Source organism: Phaenicophaeus curvirostris, chromosome 4, assembly GCF_032191515.1.
Source record: "Phaenicophaeus curvirostris isolate KB17595 chromosome 4, BPBGC_Pcur_1.0, whole genome shotgun sequence".
Taxonomy (NCBI): Eukaryota; Metazoa; Chordata; class Aves; order Cuculiformes; family Cuculidae; genus Phaenicophaeus; species Phaenicophaeus curvirostris.
In genome coordinates, this window is record NC_091395.1 from 48,023,178 (window position 1) to 48,035,917 (window position 12,740).

Consider the following 12,740-nt stretch of genomic DNA (forward strand, 5'->3'; position numbering starts at 1 on the left):
TTTCTTCCTTTTTTCCAACAGTGCTTGAAAGTATCTTAGGAAAGAAAATGTAGACACTGAATCCTCCCTTGGTTTCTTCTTAGTATAAAAAAGAGGCTTCATTTGTTCAATTCCAATCAGACTTCTCTTCATCAAGCTATATTGACTCTTTTTTCTTTTCACAGCAGGGAGAACACGTTGTATGTAGGTTGAGTCTCATTTAATTTTCATTACTTATTTGAAGAAAGTCAGGAAAATCCTCCACCTGCATTAGACTATCAAAGAATTTAGCCCTGTTTACTCCAGTAAAGAACTGAAGGTAGTTGAATGCAGTAAAGATGAGATATAGATGAGATAGGGATCACCTCTTGAATCACTCTAGATTTACCACAGTGCTTAAAAGGACTGGAGATTTTTACCCCAGAAATTATTATAGTTTGATTCTGTTGTTCAACCAATGATGTTCGTATGATCCTTTTGATTGCTTAAAAAATAAAAGGGAGGAGTGGGAAGATAAGGAAAAATATTACCTCAGTACTACCAACTTATCTAGTTAATTTGTCTGGCAGAAATGTGACATTTAATAAATGCATATTAAATATCTTCATTATTAGCAAATTCTTGGAACTTGGAACCCCTGTTCAATAAGGAAACAACTCTTGTGTGGCTGAGATTCAGTCCTCAGTGCTTTGTATCCTGCTAAATCTGAACAGGTTGACTTTTAGGGAATTAATGTACTTCTGCATGCATTTTCTGGAAGGAGAAAATGCAAACAAAAATGGAATGGAGGAGAACATGTGAAGGTACTTATAAAAATGAAATAAAGCATGTGCTTCCATTTTTGGTGAAAGTAATTTCCAAAGAGAAAATTTTGCAAAGGTGATTTAGTAGTTCAGATCTCCTTTTCCAGAGGAATATTATGCCTTTAATACTGTGATCCACATTGAAAATAAGTTTTGCAAATATTGTCAAAAAATCTAATCTTGGGATCTTAAGTCATTTAGGAGCTTTCAAACATCATTCAAACATGGTGACTGTTCTTCATTTGGGTTTGGTTTTTTTTCCCCAAAATAACAACTACAATCTAAAAATAAATTCAAAGGGTTTTTTTGTTTTTTAAATATAGAACTGAATTGTTTAGTTATTACAGTTTTTTAAATGCAGCAAACAATAACTCCAAATGTCAATCCAGAAGGCTGGTTGATAAAGTTCCTTGGGAGAGAGTCTTAAAGGGCAGAGGAGCTGAAAAGGGCTGTACAGTCTCCAAGAAGGAAATCTTGGTGGTGCAAGAGCAGGCCATCCCCATGTGCTGAAAAATGAACCAACGGGTAAGAAAAAAGACTTGGCCAAGAAGAGTGCTTTGTGTGGATCTCAGAAAAACGAGGAAAGTATATGAGCTTTGGAAGGAGGGTCACGCATCTCAGGAGGGCTACAAGGATGAAGTGAGATCATGCAGAGAAAAGCAGAAGGGCTAAAGCCCAACTAGAACTTAAATTGGCCAATTCTGTGAAAGATAATAAAAAATGTTGCTACAAGTATATTACACCAAAAGGTCATGCCAGTGCAAAATGTTTGTTCAAAGCTACAAGCAATTTTCAACTATGACAAATACTTAGCTAGATTAAAATACCCTAAGAAATTTGACAGATACAAATCTGAAACTGTTCACTAATCACATAATGAAACACGTAAGCCAAAGAGCAATATGATTTTTGTCACCTGAGGTATTTTAATTGTAGCCTGGCAAATGATACCTCTAGACATTTTCATTTATTATTGATTCTCTGTGCCAGATTTTCTTAATTAATGGACAGAATGAAAAATATAAATGAATTTTAAAATCCAAAACTATAGCATGAAAGCATCTAGAGCCAATAATTACTTTGGTTTTAAGGAACATACTAGCAATCAGATGAGCTGTAAAGGGGATCAGATAGAAGAAAAACTATATCTACTTGGGAAAATTCTTCCCATGGGTATATAGAACAAAAGGATGCCATCAAGATGTACATAAAGTCAGTTGATCACATGATTTATATGTTTTGAAGTTTAACAAATCAGAAGAATATGTTTTTTCTTCTTGAACGCAAACAACAGTTTTGACATCCCTGTCAACAAGGCTTAAGTCACCATAGAATCATAAAATCATAGAACAACCAGGTTGGAAGAGACCCACCGGATCATCGAGTCCAACCATTCCTATCAAACACTAAACCATGCCCCTTAGCAACTCGTCCACCCATGCCTTAAACACCTTCAGGGAAGGTGGCTCAACCACCTCCCTGGGCAGCCTGTTCCAATGCCCAATGACCCTTTCTGTGAAGAATTTTTTCCTAATGTCCAGCCTAAACCTCCCCTGGCAGAGCTTGAGGCCATTCCTTCTTGTCCTGTCCCCTGTCACTTGGGAGAAGAGGCCAGCACCCTCCTCTCTACAACCTCCTCTCAGGTAGTTATAGAGAGCAATGAGGTCTCCCCTCAGCCTCCTCTTCTCCAGGCTAAACAACCCCAGCTCTCTCAGCCATTCCTCATAAGGCCTGTTCTCCAGCCCTTTCACCAGCTTTGTTGCTCTTCTCTGGACTCGTTCCAGAGCCTCAACATCCTTCTTGTGGTGAGGGGCCCAGAACTGAACACAGGATTCGAGGAGCGGTCTCACCAGTGCCGAGTACAGAGGGAGAATAACCTCCCTGGACCTGCTGGTCACACCGTTTCTAATACAAGCCAAGATGCCATTGGCCTTCTTGGCCACCTGGGCATACTGCTTTACACCATGTCTTTACCGACAATTTGCTTGGCTTTATGTTGTCAATTAGAATCCCTTTTTTTTGCTAAGTCAATACAATTAGATTACTGCAGAGAATTCATTACAGCCACAGGCAGGACAGCAGCTGAGGTGTACAATTTTCTCCCTATGATGCCAGTACTCACTAAACAGTTACTGAAACAATTGTCTATAAAAGGACAATAATTGTTTGCATCTTGAATATTGTTCTCCAATAAAATTATCATTTCACAAAAATGGATACCGCTGAGCTGATACTATTACCAATATTACTTAGTGAGAACATTTATGGCTGTTCTGTGTTTAACATATTTAATTGTAATGTTCAATGCACAATCAAGTTTGCAGCATGTTAACAAGAATAAATAATCACGTAATGAATAGAATCATATTTTTCTGCAATTCTGCGATTTGAAATGATTCTAAATAGTAAAGTGTCAAATTAAGTGTCCAGTAGACTTTTAGTCTATTTTTTTAAAGAAGCTTTGATTTCAAGAGCTGACTCACTATTTCACTCTGTTTAGCTTTATAGTAATCTAAACTTGTGTGTTGTGTTTTTGAAAAAACTTTTGAGGTGTTCTATCTAGCTACACTGCCAACATATTCTTTATAACGATAACTTTAATTAAAGTAATTGGAATAGGAGAAGCAATCTAGTAGCAGCAACACAAGATTCAGTATAGCTGAGTTGCCTTAGAGAAAAGGAGGCAAGTAGATGATGGGTAGACTGCTGAAAGATACAGCCCTAGAATGAGCCACCCTTAGTGAGTCTAGGATATGAAGAACATCCAACCAGTTTCTTATCCACTGAATAGTCCACCCATCAAATCTGTATCTCTCCAATTTAGAGAGAAGGATGTTGTGGGAGACTGTGTCTACGGCTTTACAGAGGTCTAGATAGATCACATCCATTGAATCTAAATGTACCTTTGACCGCTATTTTGTGTGTGTGAATTGTAGAAAGCCCTATCTTTTAACACATTTATTTGTATTCTTGAGTGACTTTTAAAAATGTAGGACAAATGGAATCAGCTTAGGTTTAGAGTATATGTGGAGCTGAACCAGATGTAAAAATCCCAGTTCATCTTCAAAAAATCAGAAAAAAAAATCAGAAAATCAGTAAGCTGGAAGTCACATTACCTGCTTAGATGTTAACAGCGAATATTGGGTTGTTTCTTCTGTTTGACTAACCATTTGTAATTAAGAATAGTGATATTTTTATTTAACTCCTTAGTGCTGAATCTGATTCTTCTTCTGTGGCTCTTAGAAAAGAGCCATTAAGACAAATTAATATTTATCTAGAGAATTATTTGCAAGACATAATCATGTTCTAAACAGTTTTTTTAACACTTGTTTAGGTAGATTGCCGCCCTAACTTCAGGAATTATACCAACAATCTCACCCTCTAGATTTAGTTTGGTTGCTCATTGTCTTCTCTTTGTTTCTGCTTTGAAAATTTGACTTTTTTTTTCTCCAAAGACTAAAATAAACTTTGAAAATGTAGAAAGTTTCTGCTCCAGTATTTAATTACTTTTATAAGTCCAAGATATCTGTTCCAATAGTACATTATGGCCCTAAAACATAAGTAGTTTAAAGGTCATTGGCTTGATTGTGACCTAGTGTTCATGCTGTGTGCTTATTCAGATTCCCCTTGTGCTTGGTGAATATACACAATCATACTGAGAAAGAGCAAAAAGTGCAGAATGAGTCAAAAATGAAAATTAAAAATTGCTAAATATATTCAGGTACAGTTGTAACATGATTAAAGGGTTCACAGAGCTATGATGCTTTCCTTTATCTTGTTTATGATACTTGTTCAGTGCAGAGTGAGAACTGATTTAATTTCTTTGTAGTTACTGGGTATTGTATGCCATATTACTTTGGGTTTGAATTAGAAATCTCATTAATTATCAGAGCCAGGAGTTATTTTCAATTTCTTTAGCACGTGGCTCTGTTTTGCTTATAACTTTCTGAACATATACAGCTTAAGATACTAACATTGAAACCTTTCAAACATTTAATGCAGTACTTCTGTATTTTAATTACTTTTGTTTTGAGGCTCTTATGGATTCTAATGGCAGAAACCCTGGTAAACTTCCAAAACACGGTTTGTGACTCATCTTGAAATGATGTCACCAGTCATTTAATATTTACAGGATCCAGATAATGGAATAGCATTAAGCTTATAAGGCAGTCAATATTTTTTAAAACATCCATTTAATAATAATTCCTCATCAATATGATCTGCCAGTCACCTAGTTTAGAATGCTTAGTTCTATAATGTATTTTGAAATTTCAATGGGATGAAATCACAACTCAGTCATCAAAAATTTGTGTGTATATTTCTATGTATTTCTATGATATATATATATTTATTCATAAATGCTCATGTGTGTACATTTCTGTATATAAAGTACATATGTGCTTTATCAATCAGAATTCTTGGCAAAAGAATTTTTAGGTGTGAAGAGTTTTTTTTGAAAGTTGTTCTGTTGTATTGCATGGTTTAGCAAGGCTCATGAAAGTAGCTTAAAAAAATATTTTAATAACTTACTTGTCCTTCTAATGTTCTGGAATTTCTTTGCCATTTCATGATAGACAAAAACACAGAGCTTACAACAGTTCTTCCTCAGGTAAAAATGGTTACTCGAAGTAGGAATGGTCTAGTATCTTTTCAGTTATTGGTGATAAAACCATTATACTAAATGCAGATATTTATTGAGCATTTATGTGGTTTATGTCTTAATACTTAATACTCCAGGTACTAATTATCAGACCTACTAGGATTTGGTTTATTTTTCAATACTTTAAAAATCAGCTGATGATTTTTAACATGAGTATACAAATCAGTAGTGAGAGTGCTGCCAATAACTGTAACTGGTCAGATTAATAACTAAAAAATAAAGTCAAAAATCATGATACTTTTTTTTTTATAAATGTTCATAGCAAGTAACAAGTTCTTTGGACCTGTTTACTATGTATGTATATGCAGTTCTTGGGAAACTGAGGCCTTATTTCTTGTGGGTGGTTGGGAAGAATTGATGTTACATGAATCAGGTCTCACCAACTTGCCTGAGGTTTGAAGGCAGCTGCTCGTGGGTGGTTTTACTTCAAACAGATTCAGAATTGAAATGTTTATTTTATTTTTTGAAAAATAATCAACAAATTTAAGAAAAAAAATTACTTGTAGATGATTGTGGTGGGTTGACCTTGCCTAGCCACCAGATGCCCACCGACCCACTCTATCACTTATCCTCCTCAACTGGACAGGGGCTGAACAAATATGGCAAAAGGCATGTATGTCAAGATAAGGACAGGGAGATCACTCAGCACTTACTATCATGGGCAAACTAGCCTCAACTTGAGGAAATAAATCTAAGTTATTACTAAATAATAACAGAATATCATAACATAGAATCATGGAATCGTAGAATGCCAGGTCTGATCCAACTTTGCTTGGCAAAAGCCCAGTAAAGAAAAGATGGTCCAGCATCCCGTCCCGCCGAATCTTAAATGTGTCATGCTGGGGACCCCCCCGCTTCCCAATTCTTCACCTGGTGTACATAAATCCAGTTAACAGACAGTGATGGGATACTTGTATTTATTTAGTTCTGATCTGAAGAGGGTGCCAGGCACTTAACACAGCAAGCACACCCGGTGAAGAACCTTGTTTTGGGGACAACACACTAAGGAAATTATTCCAGTGGCTGATTGTTCTCATTATGAAAATTTTTCATCCTATGTCCAATAGAAATCTTCCCAGGATTAACTTGTACACATTGCCCCTTGTCTTTTCTATGTGACTCATTGGAGAGTCTCTATCTTCTTTGTAGTCACCCTATAAATACTGGAACATGGCGATAAGGTCTCCCCTAAGACTTCTTTTATCCAGGATGAGCAAACCTATTTCTCTCAGCCCTTCCTCACATCACAGTCTTCCCGGTCTTTTGATCATCTTTCTGGCCGTTCTCTGAACATTTCCTGTCTGTTATCTTTTTTGTATAGCAAGGGCCAAACCTCAACACAGTATTCCAGGTATGGCCTGATAGGTACTGAGTAGAGCAGAATAATGACTTACCACTGCTGGTGATGTCTTTGTTGATGCAACCCAGCATCCTGTTGGCTTTCTTTGCTATAGCAGCACACTGTTCACTCGTATTAGACTTGTCCACCAGGACTTGTAGGTCCCTTTCCACAGAGCTGTTCCCCAGTCTGGTAGATCCTAGCCTGTGCTGCGCTGCTGGATTGTATTTTTCCCAGGTGGAAGACCTGACATTTGTCTTTGTTGAACTTGTTAAGGTTCTTGTTAGACCATGCAGGCAGCCTATCCAAGTTTTCCTGCCAGATGGTTCTCCCTTCTGAAGTGTGCACTTCCCCACTCAGTCTGGTATAATTGGAAAACTTCATCAGGGCACGCTTGATCTCATCATCCAGATCACTTGTGAAGATACTAAACAGCATTGAGCCCAATATCAATCCCTGGGAGACCCAGTCATAGGATAATGAGCGTAGGATAACGAGAAATAAGAACAAACCTAAAAACACCTTCACCCCACTCCTCCCTGCTTCCTGGGCTCAACTTTGCTCCATATTTTCTCTACCTCCTTGACCTCAGCAGTGCAGGGGCTTGGGTAATGGGTTGTCTCTGCCACTCCTTCCTCCTCCTTGCTCCAGCATGGGGTCCCACTCATGAGACGGTTCTTTTCAAACTTCTCCAGTGTGAGTTCTTCTCACAGGAGACAGCCCTTTACGAACTACTGCAGCATGGACACCTTCTACAGGGTGCAGTCCTTCAGGAACTAATGAGTCTGTTCTGTAACCCCCACGGGGCCACAGCTTCTGCCAGAAAACCTGCCTCTCATGTGTGGGCTCCTCTCCGCAGAGTCACAGGTCTTGGCAGGACCCCGTTCCAGCATGGACTCTACTAGGTCACAGACACTAGCACATTAACCTGCTCTGGCAGGGAGTCCTTCATGGGCTGCAAGGTGGACACCTTCTCCACTATGAACCTGCATGGGCTGCTGGATACAACTTTCCTCACTCAACAGAGCAGTATGCACTGAGGGAACAGACTGATGCTTTGTGGTGCTAATGAAATAAAATATCACTGTATTTGATGATTGTGTTGTAAAGGGTGTGTTTTATGGGGTCATATCCGTAATTTCAGGGGCAGTGGTACTTCTGGCATTCTTACAATCTGGAAGATGACTTTTAAACTATTTTTAATGGTAATAATTGTTTCGTAAGTAATATATAAACTAAGGTCACAAGAAAATGGAAATGGTGTAAAGAATACTAATTACTTTAAATCTCAAAATGTAATAACGCATTGCATTTTTATTATAATGGCTGGCTAAACAAAAGTTTTGAAACTCATTATAAGGAGGAAGCTGATTAACCCTTTTGTGAGTTCAGTTTCTGAATTCCTAAGGAATTGAGACACAACTAGGATGAATACTGCCAAGATATGATAAGGGGATAATGTAAGGTCTTGAAGTGTGGCGATGTTTTGATCTGGGAGGACTGAGAAATGTGCTTGAGGGAAGTTTTGTTTGAAAAGGTTTACTATGTAAACAAACTGCTAAACATTGCATTTAATTGAAATTAGAGGCAAAGAAAAGCAATTCTGATTGAAAAGAATAAAAATGACAAAAAACTTGTTTACTAACTTATTTAAATATTGCTTTATAAATCCATTATTTCTGTTTTTCAGTGAGATACGTATTGTTGTTGTAATATAGGTGTGTGCATTCTATGACTTGTGGCTGTAATTATTCACAGTGAGTTAATTTATGCCATTAATCTCTCATTCACTAAGAAGTGCACGGTAAAACTTCGAGAGTTTTGATGTGGATAATTATCTAGCAATACAAATGTTTATGTAAACATTTTTGAGCTTTACATTTTAAAAATCTTATTAACTCAACGTTTGTGTGATCCTTCATATGAATTTAATCTGGTTTTTTTTTAATTTCTAATTGGATCAACTGATTTTTGTGCATTTTTTTTACAGTTTTTAAGCATAAAACTGATAATTCTGTCTGATTTGTAATTTTATTGAGGTTCTGTTTGGGTTTTTTTGTTTTTGTTATTTTTTTTAGTTTGTTTTGGTGTCTTTTTTCTTTGTCCTAAGCACAAAGCCTATTAAACTAATGTTCTTAATGGCCACGTTTTAGGAGGAACTTTTACACAAACAGAATAAGATTGATTCAATTTAATTTTTAAGTCACGGAGAAAAGTTAATATTTTCTAGTCTGAAGTTAATATTAAAGTTGAATAATAATATAAACATCTGTAAAAAAATGTTAAGGATATATAAAATGTCAAATACTTCCTTATTAAACACCATAAAATTTTTTACTCTAAACAAGAATAAATGATAACTTCTTAAAGCAGTTTGCAAACAGTTACTGCTTGCTTTTATGGCAGAACAACTTACAATGGTTCAGGAAGACAATAGATGATTGTAGTATTCAGATGTCCTACAGGGAAAAAAACCACAAAAATCCCAACTTTGAAAGCTTTTCATGTTTTCTTTTGTATAAAATAGGGGTGTATGTATGAGGCCATAAATAATTAATTTAATTTACTGAGTATAATGAAAATGGGATAGCTTCATTTGGGATAGATACATTTTCAGAAAGAATAGATTTTTCTTCTATTTGTATGAAAAATGTACTGCATTTAGCTACATGCTATCATAAAGAAAATTAACCTCATCTCAGCAAAATCCAAAAAAGTTGCATAATGTTTTTCTCCAAAACCAAGTTTCTCTGACCTCGTAAAGGACTATGCAGCAGTCTTTAAAAATAGAACATAAGATACATAGGTGGATTACATTAATATTTTTTACAGCTTCTTGCTGATAAATTTGAAATGCAAATCCAATTTGAAATATCAGACCAGAGGCTGACTTTAAATTAATGAAAATTATAAATTTTTACTAAATGCTAATAAAAATAACACTCATGTGGTTTATGCTGAATGAATGCATTCCTTCTCTACCCGAAGAAACTGATTTTGTGTATGTTTTCTGATAATCTTCATGTAATAAAATCTGAGGGAAATAGACCTCTCATTTGCTTACTTATACCTACATCTTCTTTTTTTCCAGATGACACGAGAGCAGTATATATTAGCAACACAACAGAACAGCCTTCCAAGGACTGATCATCCTCAATTTTATCCAGTAGGGATTTATGGATGGCGAAAGAGGTGCTTATACTTCTTTGTCCTTCTGCTGTTGGTTACCATGATTGTTAATTTAGCAATGACAATATGGATTTTGAAGGTTATGAATTTCACAGTGGTAAGTATCGCAGTAACTTCATGTACTCTTTCTCCTGAAGTAATAACTTGTAGCTTTAATTCTCTTTCCTTTGCCATGTTATATACAGATTTCATGATTTTGGATCAAAAATCATGCATCCTTTTGAAATGTTGCTTTAGAAATTTATACCTTTATGTTTTTTTAGATTCTGCAGTGACTGGAGCTATGCTCCATCTATCCAGATATTTTTGATTTATCATATCTACAGGAAATTTATCTGGATCTTAGATTTTTTTTCTTTGCCTGACCAAAAGTGTCGTGGTGAATGTCCCAAGTATCTCTTGGTTGCTTGTCCTCTGCAATAGCAATTAGAAGTTTACTATGTCTGTTCTGTACTGTATCTCTCCTAGGAGTAAACTACATTAGTTAGGTCAGTTTAGGGTGGCTTTTTTGGTTTATGTTGTTCTTAGTGTATTTTTTTTTAGGTTTTACTGGCTATTTGGATTTTGTTTCACTGAAATTTTAGAGTAGCTGTTACGATGCTGATAAGAGGGTGCAGGTGGGTATAAAAGCCATGGACTTTTATAAGACAGCCTCCATATGGAATCTTTAACAGCAGCAAAATGTAACTTGAGTCTGTATTTCAGATTTACCCATGCAAGGACTTCTGTGTTCAGTGGAAAGTGTGTTATGTGCCCAGCTGTTCCCAAAGCTTTGTTTGGGTCAAGGTGGTAGAAGTGCTCCTTGGTTAGCAGTGGAGTAGTGACTTTTTGTATATCAAAGGGAGTGAGAGAGCACTCCACCATTTAAAACAGCAGTGCTTCTGATAGGAACAGAGTAGTGTCTCTCCCTGGATTTTGACCTTCATAATCCATATTTTGATGTAACTACTAATAAATTTCTAATTCCTAGGGTCACAGCACATTTCTATTCTCTATTAGTTCATTGGAAATAAGAAAGCTAACCAACAAAACCAGTATTAAATATAGGTTTAAAATTGTTCTACATCTGCTAATGCTCTGTAATGCAGGGGGTTATCCAAGATCATTGCCTGGTGAGACATATTGTGCAGATACCTTGCTAATTCTGAGTTGCCATTAGTGAATGATTATGTTGGATTCACATTGTTACAACTTTATGACATTAATATTCATGTGGTGAAGAGTTTGTTAGAAGTTTGGAGGGTGCTTTTTACGTGGCTTCAGTGGAGGTGTTTCTTTATGGTTTTAATTTTTATTTTTAGCACAATGCGCTTGCAATAAAGGACATCCATATATTTTGCTGTTTGCATCAGACGTGTGTTTCGGCATACCTGTTAGCTTCAGTAAAATGGATATTATTCCAAAGGACAATTAAGTATGGAAATTTAAATAGGTAAAGAAGGTATGTTAAAAATTACAGAATTTTTCTCTGTGCAGAAGATCGTATTCCAATAAAATATCTGAAACTACTGCTCCTGGTGTTTGACCTTTGACACTACAAACTACAGTACCTCTATCCAGTTGAAAACTCTTAGAATTAGAGCATACAATAGTTTTAAATATTTTTCTTTTCCATATGTCAAAGCTTTACTGGAAAGTTAAAGGTTTGTGGTGAATCACTAAATCAGTGCAGGTATCTAGTGCAAGGAAAAAAATGGATTGTTTCAGCAGTTCTGTTAACTAGTTAGTTTTTTGAAGACCTTGTTTCAGCAGCTTGAGAAGCATATTTATCTGAAATAATGCAAATGCTGGCTTAATAGTTTCACAAAAATAATGTCTGAAATGTTACACACTTGATTTATAAACTCATTATTTCATCATTTCAATTCAGAAATCACAAAGATTATGTGCATCTTTAATACCCCTGAATTTTTTATAAATACAGCTAAATGTTGTGCCACTGACTACTGTTGAGTTGATTTTTAACCCTCATGTTACAAAATTTAAATTAATTTTGTATATTAACGTTTACTGTATTTAGATATACCTGTCAGTGATTTGGGAAAAAAATAGAATATATCACTCCTCTTTCATATGAAAACCCCCCAAAATATTTAATATGCTTGGGAACACAGTTGATTTCGGAATATCATATACAGTTTTACCTCAGAAATGAAAATTCCTATGCAACGGTTTGTTGTGAACAACCTGAAAAGAAAAACCTGTTTCCAGTGTATTTTCTACTCAGAAAGAATAGCAGAAGCTTTTTATTTAATGAACATGCCACCACCAGATCATTCTTACTCAAATTTATACGTAGTATATCCCTGTTGACATAAAATTATTAGCTGGTTTTTATTTTTTTAATGGCAAAATATTTCATGCTTTTGTTTAATGAAGTGTACTACTTCAGGATGGATTTGTTTTAGTCTTCCAATTTTTACATAAATTTATGCAATTATCTGTGGTTAAACTGTTGTAGAAAACAGAATCCATAAGCACAAAACTGAAGTTTTTCATCTGAAATTTTATATCGTAAAGTGCACATATTTGTTTTACAAAGGGACTGTTAAAAATATGGTAATTAAAGGACATGACAGTAGGACATTTAACAAAGCTCCATGTAATAGCTGTAGCCATGTAATCAAAATTAAAGCTTAAAGAATGAAAAAAATCTATCAGTATTTGCTTTTGCTTTGATAAGTATTGTTACTTTGGATCATGTTCAAATCCATTTCAGTAACTGTGTACTGAAGAATACCAATTTTCTTCTGTATTTTCATGGAATGGT

At 35.6% G+C, this 12,740-nt stretch overlaps 1 protein-coding gene across 3 annotated transcripts in view; it reads left to right on the plus strand.

The window, feature by feature from the left end:
- SGCZ (sarcoglycan zeta) overlaps window positions 1-12,740 on the plus strand; it is a 419,779-nt gene that overhangs the window by 204,626 nt on the left and 202,413 nt on the right. The window contains exon 2 of one of the 3 annotated variants that reach the window (XM_069855985.1): window positions 9,873-9,973. Coding sequence is in view for 1 of the 3 variants with exons in the window: in XM_069855983.1 (XP_069712084.1) it covers window positions 9,873-10,067 (195 nt within the window). In the remaining 2 variants the exon portion in view is untranslated. Of the gene's footprint in view, window positions 1-9,872; window positions 10,068-12,740 lie in introns of those variants that run through there. The other 2 variants (XM_069855983.1, XM_069855986.1) reach the window with 2 other exon arrangements.